This window comes from Dipteris shenzhenensis, chromosome 13, assembly GCF_047967505.1.
Source record: "Dipteris shenzhenensis isolate YYH24624 ecotype China chromosome 13, Dip_SZ_1.0, whole genome shotgun sequence".
NCBI lineage: Eukaryota > Viridiplantae > Streptophyta > Polypodiopsida > Gleicheniales > Dipteridaceae > Dipteris > Dipteris shenzhenensis.
In genome coordinates this window covers 41,659,574-41,683,826 of record NC_141608.1, presented here as the reverse complement: position 1 = coordinate 41,683,826, position 24,253 = coordinate 41,659,574, and the positions used below count along the sequence as shown (strand labels likewise).

General features: G+C 41.2%; 1 protein-coding gene across 1 annotated transcript in view; it reads right to left on the bottom strand.

Annotated features, from left to right (window-relative positions):
• Positions 1-4,671: 4,671 nt before the first annotated feature.
• LOC147895415 (beta-galactosidase 9-like) overlaps positions 4,672-24,253 on the bottom strand; it is a 165,324-nt gene continuing 145,742 nt past the window's right edge. Inside the window, exons 13-19 of the mRNA XM_087383347.1 lie at positions 21,172-21,287; positions 7,527-7,636; positions 7,278-7,388; positions 7,065-7,175; positions 6,038-6,249; positions 5,461-5,806; positions 4,672-5,257 (exon numbers count right to left, since the gene is read on the bottom strand). Coding sequence (XP_087239473.1) covers positions 5,075-5,257; positions 5,461-5,806; positions 6,038-6,249; positions 7,065-7,175; positions 7,278-7,388; positions 7,527-7,636; positions 21,172-21,287 — 1,189 coding nt within the window. The 3' untranslated portion in view covers positions 4,672-5,074. The remainder of the gene's footprint in view (positions 5,258-5,460; positions 5,807-6,037; positions 6,250-7,064; positions 7,176-7,277; positions 7,389-7,526; positions 7,637-21,171; positions 21,288-24,253) is intronic.

Below are 24,253 nucleotides of genomic sequence, written 5' to 3'. Positions count from 1 at the left end.
AGCTGATTGGCATGCACTTGTCTAGCCAGGCCACATTATTTCTTCCCATGCCATTGTGAGGCATTTAGGGTATCCCATTGGGTGGAATGTTACCCCTCAACAACAGCTTAAATGGGTGCTTCAAAAGATTAACAAGAAGCTGGAATACTGGCACTTGTCGATTTGGCCTCTACATGTTCGACTTCAGATAGTACAGTCTATCATTATGGCATATGTGCAATTTTATTTGCCTCTTCTTCCCTGGTCCTGTAAGCATTTGGCTTCCTATATGTCCCAGACTATGGAGATATTTTGGAAAAGCAAACCTCACAAAAAGGCTTTGCGATTACTTCCCATGCAGTCTATTTGTTCTCCTAAGACTCATGGGGGACTGAATATTCTCAATCTTCAGTTTCATATGTTGGCAAGAAAGAGCACTATGCTTGCTGATTTTGGCATAGCTGCTGGACTGCATATCAACTTTCAGAAATCGACTCTTCTAGCATTGAAAGAAGCTGATTGGCATGCACTTCTCTGGCCAGGTCACATTATTTCTCCCCATACCATTGTGAGGCATTTAGGGTATCCCATTGGCTGGAATATTACCCCTCAACAACAGCTTAAATGGGTGCTTCAAAAGATTAACAAGAAGCTGGAATACTAGCACTTGTCAACTTGGCCTCTACATGTTCGTCTAGTCTATCATTATGGCATATGTGCAATTTTACTTGCCTCTTCTTCACTAGTCTTTTAAGCATTTGGCTTCCTATATGTCCCAGGCTATGGAGATATTTTGGAAAAGCAAATCTCACAAAACGGCTTCCCATGCAGTCTGTTTGTTCTCCTAAGACTCATGGCGGACTGAATATTCTCAATCTTCAGTTTCATATGTTGGCAAGAAAGAGCACTATGATTGCTGATTTCTTTCAGCAAAAGCAGCCATGGGCTATTATGCTAGCAGCTATGTGTGGAAACATGAAGTCTCATGCATATGGGCATTGGATTACAGATCACTGGGAAGCAGTCATGACCACATTTCAGGGGAAAATTCCTGGCTGTCTTATTCTACTACTTTTATTCATGACTGGAAGAGAATCCTCTCTTATGCTAAATGGTCAGGTGCTTCCTCCCATCATGATAACTCTCTTCGTATGGAAAGCATCCATTGGAGCAAGGTGTTTGAATCTCCTCTTGCTTTACAGGCACCAATTATAGCATATAATCTTATGAAATTGGGCATAAGATTTGTCGGAGATGTGGTGGATCAACATGGTTATGTGCTCTCATTTCCACAAGCTTGCAGGACATTCCCCTTGGGTCTGCATCATAGGCCCATTTGGAGAATACTTACAACTATGTTGCAGCCATTTGTTCCTGTTCCTCCGTTGTTTGATCAGGACAGATTACTGGACTGGAATCTGATTTCCTTGTCTCCTGCTACCTGTTCACTTTCACTGCATAATTTGACATCTTTGATGGTCTACAAATTTCTTCTTCCACCGCCATGGATTGATAAGCATGCCAACACTCTTTGGAATTTGGATAGGCCTTTATCTTGGTGGCAATCAAAACTCAAGAAAATTTGGAAAGCTAAATTGCCATTGAAATAGAGGCTCTTCCTTTGGAGATGTATGGTGGGAGCTTCTTCCATTGGGGTGAAATTGGACGCATGCCGTATTGCTTCCTCTTCCTGCCCCCGTTGCTCTCATCACCATGAGACAGTTCCCCATTTGTTATGGTCTTGCCCACACTCTCGAATACTGATCACTCATGTCTCTCATTTGCTACAGCTTCGGTTTCCCTCTATCAGATTCGGGAAACTCTTTTGGATGTTTGGATGCTTCTCACCTCAGATGTCTCCATTCCTCCTTTTCCTTCACTGGGCTAGCTTTTGGGTACTATGGACTATTTGGACTCAGAGATTGCATTTTAGGATGGGACAACAGTTTCCTCAGGCATATGCTTTCTTCAGAATGTCCCTCAAGCAATCTTTATATGATAGTTATGCTGCGAGGGACTTGGATGCTACTAGCCTTGAAGTGTTTTCTCACTGTTTTTGAGTTCTTTCATTAGGCTCTCCTTTGGAGTCTAATGTCATGTACATTGATTTCATGCTAATTTTATAGTTACTGGTTTCACCAAAAAAGAAGTGTGTCTGTGTGGTGAGGTGTGTGTGAGAGAGAGAGTTCTTCCCACAAAAAAAAGAGTGTGAGAGAGAGAGGAGCGACCTCTGCTCGTACGCTCGTACAGCACCGTCAAGGCCTCTGTACAGCCTCCCCCTTCTATCCGTACATTTGTACGACCCCCGTATAGCTTTCCCACACCGTCCGTACGCTGTCCATACGTTCGTATAGACCCCGTCTACAATTTCGTACAGATTTGGTGGCCGTACGCTCATACAAGTCCCATCTGCAGTTTCGTACAAGTTTGGTGGCTCAGATTCCATACAATTTCCTAACTATACATTGTCTGCGTCCGTATGATGCCTCCTTCCGTACAACTTCCTACAATCCACAATCGTACAGCTTGTGGGTCTTTCTGTGCAACTTCTTCATGGGATATTGTTGTCAACCCTCTCGATTTCCTGACTGTCTACTCCTAAGTTTACTCCTCCCTCCCTCCTTTTTTCTCTAGTAGCTATCTATGCCCTTTCTGTGATCTCTTGTAGAGATACTTTTCTCCTGTCCAGCCCTTTACACTTCCTTCTTTAGTTGCTCTATACATATTTCAATTTCTTTACCTCTTCTCCTCTTCAGAAAAAGGAGAATACATTTTGAAAAGTCTCCTACCAAAGATTATCAGCGTTGATCTGACACAGATGCCTTGTCTAGGTGAAAGTTATGGATTTCCCTCAATGTTTGGCTTCTCTTTTGCCAAAAATTGCAGCCTCTCTTGGCAAAGTAGTTTGTCCACCACGGCCTAATAGCAATTCAAATAGATTTTGTATTTTTTGTGGGACACAGATAACCCGACCCCAGACTCTTATTCGGTTACAATGAATAATGTTTCAATGGGCAGTGTCTTCTTTGCAAGTGCTTGCTTTGAATGCAAACAGTTCGAGCATATGGCTACGCAATACCCTTCACATACTCCCAAAATGCTAATGCAAGCTGATTTGTCACCACCTCCGAGCAAGACTTCTACTGCCTCCTCTTTGATGAAGACTAAGGGGGTGAAACAATTTTTTGTTGTCCAGGACAAAGGGAAAGTACCGGTTGCTTCGAATGGTGATGTTCCTCCTTTTGTGCCTTGGGCCTCTCATCCTCAGGCAAAGGAAAAAACTTTGAATGATGCTTGGCAAACCCCAAGAAAAGTCTTCTGGTTTGACTTGCGCTGAGGTGACTGCCAATCGTACCCTCCTAGAGAGGAAGTTGCTGCCTTATTGTCTTCTCTTCAGGCTGAGTTTTCTTCTCAGGGCCAAGGCTTAGTTGGTGAGGATTCCAACTTCTCGTGGAGGCTCTTCAAGTAAGAAACATTTGGTGTGATCTAAGAGACAACTTTGATCAGACATGTAGATGTGAAGGATCACATCGAATAGCTCATGAGTAAAGTGGTTGATGAAGAGAACGCTAAAGCTGGGGAAGACAGGTCATCCTATGACCAATTTGTATTTACTCCCACCAAGTGGAGAGATATGTCCTATGATGAAGCTTGCACCCTCATTAAGGTGGACATCCAGAATAGAAACAGCTTGTAGCAAAAAAAGGATCAAGTTTTTGGCCTTTGTCTTTGACATTCCTACTTAGTTTATTAAGCCTCATCTTGCCAAGTAGCTATGTCTTCCTCTCTAGTAGGCTACCATACTATGCAGAGTTGGAGAGGTTAACACTTTGAAATATGGCGGTCGAACCTATAAGGGTGTCTTACCAGTTTTGTGGCAAAAGGAATTTTCGTTCTATCCTGTGATTCCAGAAGAGTTAAGAGATTTCTTTGTTGGTCGTTGCATGTCTTTCGGTGTCACTGCCATTCTTTCCATTCCATGGATGTCCTCGTTTTCCATTGACAATTTTTTGTTGCATGACTGAGTATATTCCTAAACCTTCAATTGGCTCGTGAATGCTTTTGAGTATTTGGCTTCAGCTTGCGTATACTTCAGCTCATGCCCCATTGACTAGAGAACCCAGGGCACCAAGCAAGCTTGGATACTGTGGGATATGAGAAAGGCAAAATTGACGAGTGTATTGTCAGTCTGGATACCCTAAGTCTTACGCAGTTACACAGGGAATGGAGATATAAATAAGAAGCAATATATCCAATATATTATTCAAGAACCAAGCATTTTGATGCAAGGGAACACTTTATCGGAGAAAGATTTCTAGCATTATGACATGAAAGAAAATGTTGCATACATCTTCATCAAACTATCAGGGAAATAACTGATTTGAAAACCACTCACATGCTTAAGGCTTGACATAAGAAGAAAAACATTCCCATTGAAGAGTAATGGAACAGTAATGGTCAGCCCCTTTTCCAAACTTGGAATGACACCTTAAGGGAATGCCAACTTTGTTTTGATCTTAAAGGACCTGAAATGTGACAGTATCATGTAGATGGAGAGAAAGCCACCTGGTAGCAATAGAAGATACCCCAAATGTCCAAGTGCATCATGAAAGAACTCTAGCTACTCATTCCTGTGTGTGCTTTCTAGGGGCGCCATATTTATTGCACACTCCCTAATTCTAACACGCCATATTCGACTCAACAAATTCAGACTCCTTGTTTAAAAGCTCTATGGGGTGCAGTAAAACGGAGTTGATGCTCATCTCTCAGACGAGAAATCCATCACCCATGTAGAAAAAGAAAATTGTGCTTTCACACAAAAACTCTGCAAGAATGTCTCCAAGAAACAAATATTTCAAATACAGTTAGAATGATTCATAACACTCAAATTCCAATAGGCGTAAAGCTGGCCAGAATCACTGATGAGACTTGATGGTTCCTTGGTCCTCCAAGATTTAGGAACTTGGGGAACTACCAATCAGATTCCAGGGCATTTCTGAGGATAGATGAAATCTTACTTTCAGCAGCTCACATTATCATTATGTCTGAACTGTGGACAACTGGATGCGAACCAAGAGACCTAATATGTTAATCATCACTGTATAGATTTTAAGGACTGAACTCCTTGGGTTTCATGTTTAATGCTTCCCCTTGTAAGCCAGACTCGCGCACTACAGATCACTTCCAAAGCCAAGCTCTTTACTATGCCAGGACAAGGATCCTCTCCAAAGTTTTCCACCTTCACATCTAAAGAGCAACTTTGCTGTCCAATACATTCCTGCATGACATGGGAGATTGAAACAAATTAAGTCAATGCAAAGACATTGTTTCAGCTCCATCATAAATACAGATACATAATAATTAATTACAAATTTGTTGATTGATATTAAATAATGTAATGTGACAGAACATCAATGAAAGTGTGGTGATGGCCCTTATATGTGAATTAAGTTCCCCTTTTGTTAAGAGACAGAATCTTACAGCCTCCACAAATGACTTTGATGCTGCAGCATGGCAATATCCTTGCTGGAAGCTTCCGCATTGTCCATGGGGATTTCCAAAACTTGCAAATGGAATCGTGTTTATAATCTTTCCTTCTCCACATTCAATGCTTACCTCAGAAACACCCAAACCAGACCAATTTCCAACACCTGCATTGGATTTTGTCGCCCATAAATTTGTGGAGGGTTGAGATTCTGATACGTGTGCACACACTGTATCCTGATTTCGAATCATCACCCTCACTTGAGATATATCTCCCCCAATTTCTTCGAATAACACCAAAAGATTCTCCTTTGGCTGTAGCCAGGATCGTGGAACATGATACCTTGTGAAAATTCATGGGGATGACACAATAAGAAATAGGTAGCTAAGTAAAACTATTTATCAAAAGTTATGTAAACAGTTAGTTGTTTGACTTGAAACACAAAAATACCTGATTCAAAGGCATCCATTGAACAAATCAGTACAATAAATGAACAAGGGTGCTACTCCTTTAGCTATCTTTTATATCTCTCAATACTTTGGAACAATCACAAAATTTAGAAGAAACATTTACCAGCGCTGAGTAGGCTTCCCACACCCCGTCAGACACTTGTCAGAGTTGTAAGTGCCACGATAATCACATGTGTCCACGCAACCTGTGCTATTTGCATGAAAAGCTGGCCAATATCGTCCAAGACTCTTGCCATTCATCCATACCTCACCCTTTCCCATGCTTCCAAGATCCAGACCAATAGGATCATCACCAGATGGAGCATCAAACTCGGTCTGCATGCAACATGAGCAGGGTGACACAAAATATACAAAAGTTGTTTACTGTTTCCATTTCATTGGGAATACACATTCATGCTATATAAACTATGTTTCTTACAGCGCTGATAATAAAAGGAAAATGAAACCCTAAAGTTCAACAAAAATTTGAGAGAATAGATCCATCTTACTAAGTAAAAGTAAGGCAGCTGCATAACAAGGGTCTTTACAAAATCTCATTGTTTTTTTGCAAAGCTCTTGAGGGTAAGCCAACCCATGCCAGAAAGAAGACAAAAGAGAGAATTCTGCCTTAGCTGCATGCTTCTGCAAGGCTTTCAGTCTTAGTGCTGCTTGTTAACTTTTAGGGGCACACTTGCTTCCCTTTTGCAGGCGTGCTTGCACTGCTAGTATTGTGTACAAACCTTTTACCTAGGAGAAACCAAGTTTGTCCATACTCATTTTGATATTTATAATCCTTTTCTGTATGGAATGGAAGGGATTCTTTTCAAGACTTAGATATTGCTAGCCTTTTAAAACGGTGTACACAAATGATCACTCTAAAGATATTGGCACACACCCTCTGGGGGGTCACTCAATAATATATGTGACTATCATGTGAGTTTAATAGAAGGACATGTTAAATTTCATTTTTTTTCGTATTTTCACATATTAAAGGGTGCTATAAAAAGGATTTTGGGAAAAAAATTACAGATTGAATAGGAAAAGGATGCATTTTATTAATGAAAAATTCATAGATTAAGGGATTTATAAATAGGCCTTGTACGCATGCGATATATAGGGTTTATACATAGTGACCCTCCCCTAGCACACACCTTATACCATGTAACCGGTGCTTTTTCAGGATGTAATGTTGAAGAAGACCACAATACATTCTTTTGTCCATCTTGAGTGAAAATATTTAGGAATTCACCTCTGAGACCAACCTACACAGGACAATGAAACACTTAATTCTTAAACATTTCTATGAATCAAAACATTGAATAGAAGATTGTGAGAATTACAAATTTTGGTTGAAAAGCACATACCTGATGCACCCACTCTATGTTGGTCAAGATTATGTCACCCGATGCAAGGCCTGTTAATGTCACTGGCCCTTGTAGACCAGCACCATCCTTTTCCAAAAAAGCCCCATAGTTCTGTTTGGCAACATCAAAAAGGAATCCCAACTTACAAAATAATCGCCAATGTTCCTTGGAATGGCAACAACTTCATAAGTGTCTAGACATAACCAGTGAACCATCCTATGATACAATCATACTTGGAGCAGTCAAGACCTGTAATCCCACAGTAGATGAAAGCAGCTCAATCTCATTCCACCCCGCATTTAAGGTCACCTCCTGGTCCACACTTACCCATGACTCTGCTGTGCTTGCTGATGTAGTACCTGGAAGAACAATAATTTCAAATACCATGATACATAAGAATGGAGTTTCAAGACCTATAACGAGTTTGCTCTAGTGATTATGAAAAAGAAAGCAGTTCAGCTGTAAATTTTCTTAGAGACACCCGCACGCTTGCCACACAAATTGGGCCAAACAACCTCACTTCATGGAACATATGTTAAGCTGGTGCCCCTACAAAATGGAATCAGACAAAGAAGCTTCACGTCCTTGGGAATAATAGGGGTCATTTTTCTTTGGCCACTTTTTGAGTGTGCCACCTTGAGGATAAGGGGTTACCACATTTCCAATGCCCATAAAGGGAGACATATACCATGGAATGAAAAACCATCGCTAAATGAAACTCTAAACGGGCTAGTTTCTCCATGCTGATATATTTTACTTGAAGACCTAAAGGGTTTGCGCTTTGTTTTCTTTCAAGTTGGGTAGAAGAAACCCTAACTCTCATTGCTGTTTTGTAGATGGGCCATTTTTCAACAGTCAACAAAATCGGAGACACTTGCCAACCTTGTCATTCTCCTTTTATTGAAAGTTTTATGAGTATATAAAACTTGAGAGGGTGGTGTTATAATGTTACCTTTGCTTTTGGCAATGTATAGTACTACACTGTGTAAGATGATCTTATACTCCTATTAAGTCATCTTTACAGTTTGATGTACTGTACACCTAGATGGATGAATTACAATGTGATCAACAAAATGCTAAAATTAAGAAGAAAACATACAATGTTTTTTCCTAAGTTTTGTTGGAAAATGAGTCAATTAGGTAAATACATGGCTCATAATCTCTCAGTCACCAAAACCTTCCTTGATATTGAGTAACTAACATTTTGAAGACCTAGGCTTTAAATACATGAATGCAAGGAAACATTTGAAGAATCCTTAACGTAAGAGATATACATCTCCAAAAACACAAACCATCAAGCAGCAGAGCCAACAAAGTGAAAATTCAATCCAGAAAGAAAGAAAAATCCTTGCCTCAGATGGGGCGACCATGATTTTAAAAATGTATGAAGGATATAATGCCACTGCCAGATATCGGCTCATTACTTCACACATGAATAAAGCTCCAGTGAATAGTTCTCATCAACAGCTTCATGATGATATATGATATATTTATGCTTACTTCAAAGAGAGATTTTAGTTTTACCCAAACACCACATGCGAAGACAAATTGCTGGTCAGTTATTAGATAGTTTCACCAAATGAGTTAGATTACTGATAAGTCATGGATTCAGTTAAACAAGAAACAATTGCATAGCAATTGTGTTAACGTTGACGGTCTGAATGTTACATATCTTCACTAGACAACTTTAAGGTGAATATTTTTTGCTGAGTTTTGCAACTCAAAGGACAACTTCGCCTTGAGGACGAGAGAGGGAGACTCATTGTCCACTCATCTCACTAAGCTCGAAGAAATCACTGAGAGGGTGGCAAACATAAATGAGAAAATAGAGGACAAGGATCTTATGCCAGCTACTTTGCACTCTCCAACACTATCATACAAAGGGTTTGTCTAAGATGCCTAAAATGTAAACGGTGCTTGGCATGCTCTACCAAGAAGAAGAATGGACGCAACAGAGGTATGGAGGTCATGGAGATGATCTTTGCTACAAAGTCATTTTCTGCCCATACTCTCATGCAAGGAGATATGGTGGTGGCAATGCAAATGCCAAGCACAATGCTCGTGGTTCCAAGTAAAACCAAGGCTTACAAAAAGGACAAGTGTCGCTAGTGGGAATGGGTCATTATGAGAACGATGCAAGAAAAGAAAGGCAGATCAAGATCAAGGACATCAAGCGCATGCAGTCCAAGACAAATCGATAAATGCAAATCAATCAAGCAAAGTGGAAAAAGAAGTTACATGCTAGAAGATATTTTCGCGACAAAGAAAATATCCTTGTGGACTTTGTTTTTTAGCTTGTCAGGGTTTTGGTAATGTGAAGCAATGCTTTTGACTTCAAGTTGATATCGGATGCGGCAATTTTATGAGCAAAAACCTATGAGCAGGTTTATCTGAGCGTGTTTTTCAAGGGATTTAAAAATTTTTATTTCTTTAGGAAACATGGTTTTTACACTTTTATTTTCACTAGAACTAGATCCCTTATCATAAAAATATACAGACTAGTCACTCATTCATTTTTACACAACATGATTTTCTTATTTATAGACATCCCTTTGTACCCTTGTTATTACCTTTAAAAAGTGTTGAAAAATAATTCCTTTAAGAAACATCCCTCATAATCACTCTCAATGTAATAATACTATACATATATAATTACTTATTAACACATTTATATCATATGGCAATATCTTTCTAGTGTTTTTATACATAAATAACAAGATATTTATGGACATGTTTCTAAAGAAGTTTAAATTACTATAAATAAGTATTAACTTAGGCTTATATATCACTCTCATAAAATACATGTAATATTTAATACTATATATGCAAGATTTTCCAAAATATAACTCCATAGATGTGCTCAAATGAGTCAAATGAGGTGTTTCAATCAATTTGAGTGGTTGAATGACTATATTTGAAAATTGGATGTGAAAGTTATGTCACTTTTAAAAGTGTCGTCCAAGGTAGTTTTGCCAACGAAACTACCTTAGAAAACCTACTTCAAAGGAGTTTCGCTGGCGAAACTACCTGGATGGCTTGCTTCAATGAGCTTTCTTTGAAGAAACCCTTTCATGAAGATAGGTTGAGAGAGGTTTTTCAAAGCCAGCCCCTATTAAGTAAAAGTTGTAAGAAAGATCATAAGGGAATGTTCATAGAGAAGTCTACCCTACATGTGGGTTTCTTCAAAAGCCATCCCGTTATATTCTCACCATTTCTAAAGATTCACGTAAAGATTTTTGTATAAAATAGGAATTGCTATAATACTTTGCATATTTCTAAGTGAAACTATGTTTTCTTCTGATCCATTTTTGCCATATTTTTGCATAGTTGGAAGCTCTTTTTTTTCCTTCACTGGACGCTGGGAAGATTTCACTCAAAAAATGCTCGTCCCCGTTCATATCTAGACCCTAACCTGGATCACATTCCCCTAGTGGAATCTTTGGAGAGCTATTTGTAGTGGAATCTTGGGAAGTGGGAATGGATTGATGCAAGTAACTCTAAGAAGAGCCTCCCTTCTTTTTGATACATGGTTAGGAATGCCAAAAGGTTTCAGCACAGTCAGTTGGAGGTACACCAACGCTCCTTGTTGGGAAAAATTTCGGATTTCTATAGACTTGCAGAATACTTTTTTAGAAGACTCTGGAAACCACTCAAGAATAGGAAAATCATTCTTTTCTTTTGGTTTTAACTTTCTATTCATGGAGGGATGGCAATGAACCTATGGAGGTCCAGGTTTGGGCCATCCCCTACTTTCCCTCGTTTCTTTTATGCTGAGGAGTCTAGGATTGTAGATAAGCAAGGTTAATCTAGAAGGGGATTGCTAGTTTGAGTACTTTTTCTCCCTCCTCCTTTGTGACCTAGGGCTCGGTGGGTTGGTTGCCTCATGTCTTTTATGAGAGGTATGACTCTTCCGGGGTTATTCTGAAAGCTTGGAACAACTTCAAGAGTATTCTTCGGAGAGTTTCCCCCTCCTCTTGGGAAGAGATTGATAGACAACATGGTTAGGGGAAACGGGAAATAAAAATGGAAATGGAAACGTTTCAGGGTTTCTAGGAGGGTTGAAACGGGGAAACACCATGCCATCAAGGGGAGTTTAGAAAAAAGGGTTTTGAGCTGAGCACACACAGATTTAGAATGCTATAGGCTGAAAGAAAGGGCTGAAGGAGTGGAGGCTGAGCTATGAAGAAGGGCTAAAGGGGAGTGAATGATGGAGGGAGGCGGAAGCAGCCTACAAGAGAGAAAGGACTCCCAGGGAGTGAATGGGGCTCAAGGAGGGCTAGAAAACCCTCAAAAGTCCAAGAGTGTGAGGCTGAAGGGGTGGAGGGAGTGAAAGATTGCACTTTGGACGCCAAAACGAAAACGTAGGCAAAGAAAAAACCCACCGGCGAAAATCGTGAAATAGAGGGAGGGGGGTGTTACTTGAAACGTCCGTTTCAGTAGTCTAGAACACGTTCTCATCTGGGCTGAAACATTTCATCCAAATGTTTCAAGGGTCTAAAACGTTTCAGCCTTGAAACACCATTTCTGGTTGGGGCCTTTCCTGAAACGCATTGCATTTCAACGTAACTATGATAGACAGCTTGATGAGCATTGTAGACCACTAGATACTTCTCATAGATATAGTGGTCTAGATGGGAGAGAGGTCCAACTTCCTCTGTGGGTTCCTGGAAGGACTTTAGAAACCTCCAAATGATCATAGACTCCAATAGGTAAGTCACCTCAGAGGAAATGAAAGACGAATCCAGTAGATTGATGCACCCATACCCTTGATTGGATTCTTAGGGGGGCATGCTTGAGTCTTAGTCAATTTGGCTTGGCGCCTTTACGAGTTCAAGGATCCCACTTCAACTTATAGGACTACGAGGATCTGATGGGGATGCCTTGGTCTTTGATGTTCATTCTTGGGGCAGGTTGTCCAAGTCTTTGGTTTACATATTGCATTTCAGCCTGTCAGTCATGTGGAGTAGTGTTTGTTGGCTTTAGTATAATACCTAGACCCTAACCCATATCAAATTCCCTTGGTTTCGTGGAGGCTTTGGCTCTATGGAAGTGTCCCCATAAAGTATTTGTAGTGGGACCCCAGGGAGTAGAAATTGATAGAAGAGCACCGAGAGAACAACTTTCCTTCTTTTGTTTCACGGCGGTAAGTAATACCAGGAAATTTAAGCCCAGCCTTAGAGGTTGGAAGCCCAAATTTTCAAATTTCAGCAAGTCTGCAAAAATCCTTTTGGAAGAGACTCTAAAAATCCTAAAATTCATTCTTTTCTTTTGGCTTTCTATTCATGGAGGGATTATAGTGAGACCATGCAGGTTTGCCTTCGGGAAGACTCTAGCTGTGTTCATTGCCTTTCCGCCCTGGAGTCTATTGAGCATTAACTGCAAACATGCAAGGATCATTTGGAAGCTACATTATTGAGCAATTTTATGCCTTCTCCTTTCTTTTTAACCTGGGGTTTAGTAGCATGTGGCTTTCTCTCTTGGGGCCCCAGGTATTTTAAGAGAGACATGACTCTTCTTAGGCTTTTTTGGTTCAGCAACATTTGGTTGAGTTATGCTCTCTTGATGACGCTCCTCCCTCACCTTACGTACCTACACATGCCCCTATAGATAGTTCATGGGAGATTTTGGTGAGCATTTCAGCATGGCATATTTTCCAAATGCAGTCTTGGAGGGTCCCTAGGTCGACCCAGCACATGCATTGGCCAGTATTTGGACAGATACGGTACATAGTTTGGTGGCCGATTGGGGGAGCACGTAGGGGTGTTCCCGGAGAGCCTCTACCAAGAGGGCTGTTTTCATTAGGGAGTAGAGTGGCTCCCCGTTCTTGTCAAAAGTCTTCCGCAATTGAGGAATTTCTAGTTCAATTACAATGTGTGATACGTCCATATTTGGGTATTTGTTTTTTCATGCCTTGCATGATGTAATCTTCTCTTGAGCATTGCTCGAGGATTTTCTTTCATACTTAATAGAAGTCTTTTCTTTGCCCAAAAAGAAAGTGTTCTATGCTGTCATGTGATAAACAGTTGTGTAATGCATGTGATGCATTTTGGGACATCCATCTAATGCTCTTGAATGAGATGAACAATCCACTCATAAGCAGCTACAAGATTTGCTAGTCTATTATTATCATTGATTTCCTAATCTATAATTATCATTGATGAAATCTTGAAAGGTTTTGATGGGATCGGCTTGCTTTGTAGGCATATTGGGAAAAAATGCACAAAAGTGCCTTTCCTAGAGATGATCTGTGAGAGTTGAGAGGAAATTGTAGCTCATACACGTTAATGTGTGTGGTCCTATGAGACACATCTTTGGGCCAACATCTGTAGTCTCTACAATCCTTAGACAAGAAGGATTTTTGTCAGTAGAGATGTGATTTTTGCAAAAAACGTAGATCAGGCCATGATTGAGTTCATAGACAGCTGCATACAACTACTCAGGATGTATGTAAAGGGTTACTTCCACCGGCAGTTGAAGGCACCTTAGAGCACCTCGTAGATGATCAGAATATTTATCTTGCACTTTCTGATGCACAGCAGCCTTTGGGTACTCCAAATCAGGTCCAAGATCAGCCCATCACACATAAGGATGTGCAGAAGGTCCTCAGAGAGGAGAGACCTGCTTCATAAGATGCTAGAACAGCCCCTAGATGGATGTTATAAACTCTATGGACAGCAGACTTTCAGCCCCTCTCCCCAACTTTTTTTGATTCAGCTTGGATGAATTAACAGTTCAAGGGGGAAAGGTGGAGCCAACTTTTCTTGATTCAGCTTGGATGAATTCACGGTATGATACAGAGGAAGCAAGCGATTTCGAGCATATCTTTTCCATGTATCCCTTGTTAAAATTTCTAGTCTAGCTCTCGCCATGTGGTCTAGAGCTCTCTCGTCTCTCTCTCTTCTTTGAATAGGAACTCTCTCTTTTGAAATTGCACTATAGGGGTGGATTTTGTTGGAATATGAAGCCAAAGTGAGTCAAAAATGAGTGTACTAGGTGTCTAGGGGGTGTTTTATAGTCTAGTGAGTCCTGGACATGCCACGTGTCATATTGGGAGATATCTCAAAGGCATTGTGACTTTCTAGAGTCTAGTGGCACACTATATAGTGTTGTACTTGTCTAGTCTTGACACAACAGTCAACATCAAGCTTTATATCATGTGAGTATTTTGGTTATCATTGCCTAGCACTTGTTCTTTCATTTGCTTTCCATTTTCCATTATGCTTTCCATATTTCCATTCCGTTCCTAGTTAGCTTGGCATTCTCCTACCTCCATGTCTCTTCATATGGTATCAGAGCCACCTCCAAAAAGTTGAGGTAAGAGAGTAGCCATGAAGCTACCTTCCCTCCTCCTCATTGAAGGTCCTCTCTTCCACTTGGAGGGCTAGCCTCTCTTCCTCTCCTTCCTTGAGCACTCCCTCTTCTTCCCAAGCCTCACCACCGGCATTGGAGCTGATCTACCTCGTCGCTACCCTCTCCATCGTCTTCATTTTCAGCCCGCCATAACTTACCCAAGAGCTGCGCCATTCTTCTCTCCAAAAGTGCGCCATTTTCCTGTCCCATTTCCTGCTGCATATCTTGCCCCAAAAGCGCACCACTTTCCTGTCCCATTTTGTGATGCATACTTGCCCCAAATCATGCTGATTATGTTCGTCATCTAGCAGCCCACGCTGCTGCTGCTGCCACGCAGCTCCTGCTGCCCACCTAGCTCTGCTCTCTGCCCGCCATCTAGCAGCCCACGCTGCTGCTGCTGCCCACGTAGCTCTGCTCTTGCTTGCCAAATCTGCCGCCAAGATTGCCTCCCACTGCTTGCGATCTGAACAGGCAAAAGAAGCTTAATGTGAGCTTGATGTGAGTCCCAGTTACTCCTTGACTTCTTCGATCACCTCTCTAAGTGTTCGTGGTGCCCGTGGTACACAGTGATTGGCTCCTCAAAGTGCTCATGACACCTCCGGCCTCTACTTCGACATCGGTGACTCTCCCTTAGCCATTTTGAGAGTCACCATGTGAGTGCTCCATTTAGCTACCCCATGGACTTCACCGACACATCTTTTGGGACATTCCTGCCTAGCGCTTCATCAACATCGTCATCATCTCATAGGAATGTGCACACATGTGCAATGGCTACTTGGAGGACATCTCTTATCATAAGAGATCTAATTTTTATTACTACATGCTTGATGTTATTTTGGGGTCCTCTATCCTAGGTAGTCCCCCTAAAATGATATGTATTGAGTATTTTGTTTTCATTGAGTCTATAAGGTACTCAGCCTTGGATAGTCCCCCTTAACTGATGTTATTTCTTTTATGAGTGGTGTGTGACTTCATCCCGGTTTTCCAATATGAAGCCAAGGGGGGATGTACTATGGGAGCCATATGTATTGGCTCTGATAGGTCTATTTGTTTATCAAGCCTGGCCGAGTTCCAGGATGTTGGTGTATTCCTAGACCTATGAGCTGGTCATGTAGCCATGCTATAACGCGAGCCTCTGAGCATGTTGCGTCTCAAGCCATAAGAGTGCTTGGATCAACCTCTAAACACGCTCAAACTTTAGCCTCTGAGTTACATAGGGTGCACAATTTTAATGACCATCATTGTCATGTTATGTTCTTCGTTCCATTCCAGTAGTCTCTCACCTTGCCTTCATGGGAGGGTGTTGGAATATGAAGCCAAAATGAGTCAAAAATGAGTGTACTAGGTGTCTAGGGGGTGTTTTATAGTCTAATGAGTCCTAGACATGCCACGTGTCATATTGGGAGATATCCCATAGGCATTGTGACTTTCTAAAGTCTAGTGGCACACTATATAGTGTTGTACTTGTCTAGTCTTGACACAACAGTCAACATCAAGCTTTATATCATGTGAGTATTTTGGTTATCATTGCCTAGCACTTGTTCTTTCATTTGCTTTCAATTTTGCCATTCCATTATGCTTTCCATATTTCCATTCCGTTCCTAGTTAGCTTGGCATTGTCCTACCTCCATGTCTCTTCAAATTTAAAGAAAGCCATTTCTCTTATGACAATAGAGTTCACTTTGAATTGTCTTTATAAGCATTTTGTTCTCCTTTCCTCCACTTTCTTTTTTAAGACGCATAAAAGTGGACGCCACTCGGATGCTCAATGGACTCACATAGTGGACTTGTTTCCCAAGCCAGTATGAAGGCTGATTCCTCTCTCCTAAGTGTTCCTATTGGATTCGGATCATTGATGGAGATTATGTCTTGAGAGAGCATTTCCCCTTGGAGATTATGTCTGGGAGAGCATCCCCCTAACTAGAAAAGGGCAGTTTTGGGATACAGTTTGACATCATGATGATAGATTGTTTATGCTTTTGTCTTCGTCATTTGCTCCATTTCCAAGAAAACTATATTGTTTAAATCTCACTTGAAGGCAAACCTACACATGGTTTCAAATTGCTGGTCTAATGTTTCTATAAAAAAATTTAGGCCTCTTTGATTGGGTAGATTTTTTAAGTGAGTTTTGAGCTTCTTTATGATAAACTAAAAGTCTCAATGTTTCTTTGTAAGCGGCCTATCCAACCAACATTGTCAATATGTCTGAGTTCATGTCATCTTGAGCCGGAAAATCTTCTTCCATCAATGTATTGTCCTCCTCTTTGGTGCCAATAGGATACGTGAGATCCTTGCCTCTCTTGATCCCTTCCCATCTTGGATTATAGCTCGACTTAGGATGTGAACATATTTGTCTTGGTTTAAGAGAAGAAAGGGCATGTGTGATTGTCCCTGTTATGACAACACCCTCAGTTTTACTATCCACCCTATCACCACACGCCTCTATTACACATAGGTAGACGAGGCGAATATCGGCCTAAGAAGAGGGCCAAACCCTTGATGACCTATGATGTTGCTATAATGTGGAGAATATGACACAATCAAGGTGCATGCACCAACCCTTTGGAGGACCACCACCACGTAGACCTATCTAATGGAGTTTGACCCGACATTACTCTAAGGTAGCTATGTCGAAGAATGCATTCATGGAGCAAGGAGCAATGCTTACCAACATGCCCAAGAGTATTATGGTGCAACTAGGTTTGAGTCTTACTAGCTCATTGAACTTTAGGAGGATGTGTCCTTGGGAACTATCAAGAGAGTTCTCATGCACATTGGTGGGCTTATCTTCTTGACTAATGTTGTATTCCTTGATGTGATAAGGGATGACCCTCTTGCTCAACTGACCATGGTTGAGATCTGCAAAAGCTGAAAAAGGTTGGTCCAACACTAAAGTTAAGGTGCCTCTAGGGTTTACGTCCTTGGCAACCAACATGATACTTGGGCAGTCACAACATAGGCAGACAGAAGTGGGTGAAGAGAGTTTTGAGGAGGATGACGGCATAGACGAGGAACGGTAGGCATTTTGTAGTTGGCTCATAAATGGACAGCACTTAGCTATATCGAAGATTCTCCCTTCCAAAATGAAACTTATGATAGAGCGCTTCAACGAAGGATGAAACCCTAACTCGCATGCTTGATCAAGCTAAGGAAGAGCTGATCATCCTTCTAGATGATCTAATGACCACTTGCTTCTAATTCCGGCACCACGCAAGACTTAGCCCATGGTGATCTTGCTTCGCCAAGACAAGGTACACTACTATGGTCCCCCCGTGTCAAGGAGGCCATCGGGAGTCTTTGACTTGGCAAGTGACACATGTTAAGTATTGATGACGTGTGTTGGGACTTGACAAAGTTACACAACGTTGGGACCTGACAAAGATTCACGTTGGTCGATGCCTGGATGATAGACCAGTGATGCATTTCTTTGGGAACTTTGGTAGAATTACCTGAAGAAGAAGAAAAAGAAGAACACTTCTTTCTCAAATTGATAGGGTAATTCTACTACTCATGCTTCTTCATGCAGAGATGGATAATCATGCAAGATAGAAGAGTCGCAGGTATAGATCTTGTGACTTTGGGGAGTCACAACTATCCATTCCTTAGCAGCATAGCAAGTGCTTCTCTCCCCTTGCTCCAAGAGTTAGGCCCATTGATACCACAACTAGGGTAGAGACTTTGGATTCTATGCCCCTAATACAAGGAGAGAATGTATTCTTTTTCTTTTTAAGTTGCTCTCTTGGGTGCCCATAGTTGATTCTTGGAGCTGCCCACTAATTAAAGAGAGGGAAGGGAAGGTGGTATTCACTCTCTTAAGAGAGCTTCTTGGGATGAATTGATCTTTCAGTTTTCATGGTAGAGATTGTTGGATTGATGATGCTTTTCATGCCTTGCCATTTTTGCTCCTATTTTTCCAATCAAATAGAAGGCGTTCGATGCCCATCCATGCATAGATTGACATATTTTGTGTTAATGATTGGGCTCTAGATAGGGGTGGTATTGTTTGTATTGCCCCTAGGGTTTCCATGTCAGATCACTCTCTGGTGCTTCTTACTTCTTGCTTTGCCAGTGTCAAGAATCCAGAGGTTTTTTATACAGAGGAGCTGTCAGCTACGGTTGTCCATATTTGGGAGTCTTATATGCCAGATAGTATGTTCTCCTCCTGCTTTGGTAGCAGCTCTTCTTTGTACTAACGAGTTCAATCACTCAGTTTCCAGAACCAGGAGACAGGATATCCTAAAACAAGAGACTTGCATCCGCTAGCAGCTAGTATCCTTGCAAAGGGAAGAGCAGAAGAGACCATCAAATGCCTAGGTTCATGAGCACCTTGCTCTGGCAAAGGCTTATCAGCAAACAATTCTGGAATAGAGCGCTAATTTTTCTTACCATGCACATGAGTCGCTTTGGATTCAGATGGGAGGTGGAGTCAATAAACAAATTTTCTTTGCTCTTGGTTAGATGCACAGACTGCCATGCAAATTGCTACATATTACTATGCCTTCCTTCTCATAGCAGGCCTAAGAGAGATAGTGCAAGATTGAGGGTTTACCAGATTGTTCCCTTCTTAGTGACTCCAGATACAAGGATCTCACTTAATACACCATTCACCAACATGGAATTCAGAACTGGATTATTTGCCTTACATAGGGCAACTTAGATGGATTGGCCCCTCGTTTTTAATTGCCTTGGACATTTGATGATCATGCTACTTCAGCTTTGCAGAGCATATGGGATTCTCAATTTATGCCTTCTTCACTCAATGAGGGTCTCATCCATCTTATCCCTAAAGGGGAGTGCAGAAATTCGGTCACATAGTGGAGGCCAATTGCACTTATAAACTTTTAGTGAAGCCACGTTAGCAGCCCTTCCTTCTTGATTTGATTCATGATACACAAACCAGCTTTGTGCATTGACCTAGTATTTTTTTCTTTTCTTTGTACATTGACCTGGCTATTCTACTTCTTGATTTTGGGAAATCTTATGATAGAGTAGACTCAAGATTCTTGTTGTGTTTTGGCTTTTCCGATTCCCGGATTAGAGGGGTGTCCTCTCTCTACAGATCAGCCCATAGTTAGGTTCTGGTCAAGGCTACCAGAGGAGATAGGTTTCAGATTTCAGATTTCCAGATCAGTCCATGTTAATGTTTTCTTTTGTGATTCCTTGGACTGCTCTAGCCTTTTTGGTTAAGCTTTGAGCAGCCAAGGATTGCTTCCTTTTCAAAGATCCTTTAGCAATGCTTCGGCTTCCATGCCAAAAGTTGTGGAGCCAATGATTTGATTCCTTTGGGTCAGCATATGCACAAAATTGAACAAGCTGTTTGTAAAACAGAATGTTACATCTCACAAAATAATTAACAGTGTGAAAAATCCAGTGCCATACAAGGTAACATTGTAGGAGGAGTACAAAAACTATGGCACCAAATAAAGAACCTTCTCAACCTAAACACAAGAAAACGTGTAATCTAGACTCTACAAAAGATGGGAGAGCATAGAAAACGTGTAATCTAGACTCTACAAAAGATGGGAGAGCTGACTACAGTTGATCTATATCCGAGAAATATCCACAAAGAGGACGATGGTGGGAGTGATGTCATCTAATGTCATACTCCATAAATGGAAATGGAATGTCACAATCCCACACAGTGACATCCTCTATCCTATGTCTATGGCAGCATGTCAATAGCCTGAAAATATGTCCCACTAGCTCCAAAGTCCATAGATCGTTTATCATGTATCACTACAACAATATCTACCTGTGGATGATCGCCTTCAATAGCATGTCTACATCATTCATGCAAAGTCCTACAAATCTGGATACCCAAAAGATATCTCATAATGAATCCCTTCCAAAAGGAAATGTGGATTGTGTTAGAATCAGTGTGTAAAGAATATCACCAGAAAAATAAGACGCCTTATAGGCTTGGTTAGGGGTCATCAAATGGTAGCTCAGTCTGACAAACAAAGTATTGCCCACCCCACAATGCCATCCCGATTGACTGTAGCATGGCATTGAGAGGCCCTGGATAACAACTAGCAACCCCGTATCACATCGGCATAGAGTTAAGGGTGAACACTGTTCCAAACTATGGGAGTAAATTGCATGAACTCTTTCAAGAATCTCCTGCCAAGAAAATGGATCATCAGTGGTATCATAGGGCTTCAAAATGCGTCTCATGGCATACATAACAAATTCTTTAACTAGGGAAAAGCCCACCAAGCTAGTAGGATAGTGCTGTTACATAACCATTGTGCTGACAAGTCATACTTTGCAAATCTCTGACTTATAACCACCACTTGACTAATGTTGAAATGGATCATACATTGACCAATAATTAAACCATACAGATTTTGTGTGCACTCATTAAAAATCTTGTATCCTTGCAAAATCCCAGATATGTGAATCCGCAAACTTGTTTTTTTTTAATCCTTCGTGAGAGTTCTCGAAATCTGAATTTGCAACTAATGCTATTTGTACAATACTTGGGAGAAAAACTGAAGTTGAACTTTAAGAACATCTAACATTAAAAAGGGCCAATCTTTCTTACCAGCAAAATTGCCATTAGTGAATACAGTAACTACATCCCGCATAGCTTGAATGTAGAGGACTGGCTGCTTTGTGCTATTTTTTAGGACTGTAGCATCATCTTCTGATACTTGCAATCTATAGAACAACAAAATAGCATGGATATGAGTTTGTTTATATAAAGGAAAAGATAAAGATAATAAACATACTTTGATAAGGAGAACTTGCTACAATTCAACCCCCAACTTAAGATTTGCCATATCTTTTCAAACTTTTTTCCTCTTTGTTGAAAAGATAACATCTTACATCAAGGGACTAAATAACTAGTTTTACAACATGAAGAAGTGCCAAACAAGTGGCAATCCTTTCCTGAAAACCATGTAGACAACAACATAGGTGGTTTATAGTGCCATATCGTGACTTGCTGTGAAATTCCAAACCTCAGAAATGAAGAGCCAAATCTAGCAGCTCTAGAAAAGCCCAGTTTTTGTTTGTGTCGTTCATCTGTTTACTGCTCCTTTTGTTTTCTTTTGTGGGGAAAGAATATGCGTCTTTTTTAATGAATTGACATTATCACAAAATGTACCAATATACATGTAGAACAGAAATGTCATCTGAAAGAAAGAACAGCTGTGAAGAGCAGCAATGTCATCAGAAAGAAAGAAAGAAAGAAAGTCTATTAATGTCCACATGAGACCAACATGTCTATGGGACAGCAAAAAACCATCTAGTACATCTGCTTAGGGAGGGCACATAGCAGCTCCCAAGGAGTGCAAGAAGCAACTCTAGTATTTAGGGTACCTACATAGTAGTCTGAAAAAACATAATATAATCAGCCATACATCAGTTTAAGACCGAGAGTCTTTTGGTTTAGATTTAAACTCTTTGATGATTGCTATCCCTTCACGGTATACTGCCCATTTTCCATCCTTCCTAGCAGCCTTGACCTTGGCTAATTCCATTGTCTTATTTTTCAATCGAGCTCGTGTGAGTTCCTCAGCTATCCATACCTTCCCTTTCAACTTGTATTATTGGAGAAAAAGCTTGATCCATAAATCTCGTGATTTGAGCGTAATGATAGTTGGTCAGTGTTGTCTGGCTGGAAAAGCTCACTGATCATGCTCCAAGTGGAGTTTGGTTGTGCGTCCTAGTCTCCCCTCTGTGTTCTGAGAAAAATGCTCCTTGTGTTGGATGATCTCATCGATGAAGGCCACCAAGCACCTCTGATCGAGGTAAGACTGTTGGCAAAAACTTCATGGGTCATCCATGCAATCACGCATGGCTCCTCCTCCACATGCAATCTGTCTGGCGGTCCAATCAAATGGTAGAGGTTTTGCGTTTCAAGCACATGAGGCGGTTTCATGTCTATTATGATCATTGTGGAAGTAGTGGTGGTTTGGCAAATTATAAATCAGTTGCTCCATGTTCAGGTTGTCTCTCTTTGTCCAACCAACTCCATGAGAATCGTGTGTCTCTTGATAGCATAGTTTCGTCCTCATCAGATGCTCATAGTAGTGATACACAAATCGCGTCTTTGTAAAAACGGCAAAAATCTTCCGTAGGAGTGAGGCATGTCAGTTCGTGTCTCAGTTAGGAGTCTGTCCATCCTATGATTTAATGGATATTGTGTTTTTGAGTCACTCTGTGTCACATATGTTCATTGATTATTATACGAAGTGCCGTGAGTGTTTTGAACCTAAAAGAGAGAGCGTGTCCAATGAAATCTTCATGGTTGATAATTGCAATTGAGTCATTTCATATGCATGCAAAATAAGCACAGTAGGGCAAAAGCTTGCATCAGTTTTTCCAACAAAGACAAAAGGTTGGATAGAAGTCTGAAATCATCCCTGAAGAGGCAGTGATAGCGACCTTTGATCTCATAGTACACCAAGCATCTGAAAGCGAAATGCTCCTCCGCCTCGATCCCTTGATGATCGCATAAGGTGCAGATGTGACTCTCTCTAGGTTTACCCTCTGCTCCTCCACTGTCAATGCAAAGTCGTTGCGATGAGAAGCAGAACTACCTGATAGATATCCTCAGGGAGTGGGGGAGGTGGATCCATGTGTAGCCTAGTGGATTAATAAAACCCTTTGCAGAAATCTGTAGGCAATGGTCTCTGTAAAAATGAGCCTTAGAGGGAGCTCGCAGGGTGCCAACTTGGTCCTGAATGTATGTAATTATAAAAGATCATCTCGGATGACTTGGTTCACCTTGTGATATGTGAGCAGGATGGAGCAGACCTTGACACTGTACTCAAAGGGAGCTAACCTGTCTGTGTGGAGCCCAAGGCTCTCAAACCATATGCATGTTCGTACATACCAACACCTCTAGTGACCCTCTACCACCGGTGCCACAGAGAAGAAAAAAGCAAACCAAGGAAGTGTACGTCGTCCTATGGTGCAAGACCCATACTGTCTAATGCGGTAGAGATATGTGATAACCAGTTGTAGTGGGGATGCTCCAAACTCAGCCAGGACTATCTGATCTGGGACTGAAGACTTATTGAGAATCATCCGTGAAGGCATGAGAACATGAAGACTCTCTACTCGAGCCCAATCTATCTCTGATAGGTCTGGCCCCCAACAAGTTCTACCATACATACATGCTCGTGGGACCAAAGAGTCAAAGAGAAGAGTCTTGGTCTGAGGGTCTTGGAAGGGAGAGTGAAAGCATTGCCGCTTGAGTCTAGTTAGTGCGGCGTACCCCTACTCAGTTGGGCCTATAATGCTGATCACATTGTGAAGATCAAGAAGGAGAAAAGGACCCCCAAGTATGTGTAGTATGCAACCACCTCCCCCAACAACCCATCCAAGGTAAAATACTCTTTGTGCACGGCTGCCCGCAACATGTTGAAGATCATGACCATGGTTTTACCAAGGTTGAACTTCGAGTCATGTGACTCACAGAAGGTATGAAGCACATGCATGTGTCGCTTGAGACCCTTTGCTAAGGAGGAGGGTAAGACCACATCATGATAGAGAGCAACCAGGCCCTTCTAGTGTCCCAATAAAGGTCTCAAGCTCATCTATGTAGAGGCCAAACAAGGTTGGTGATAACAAGCAAACTTGTTTGAACCCAATGGTGCTCATGATCTCCTCTTTCC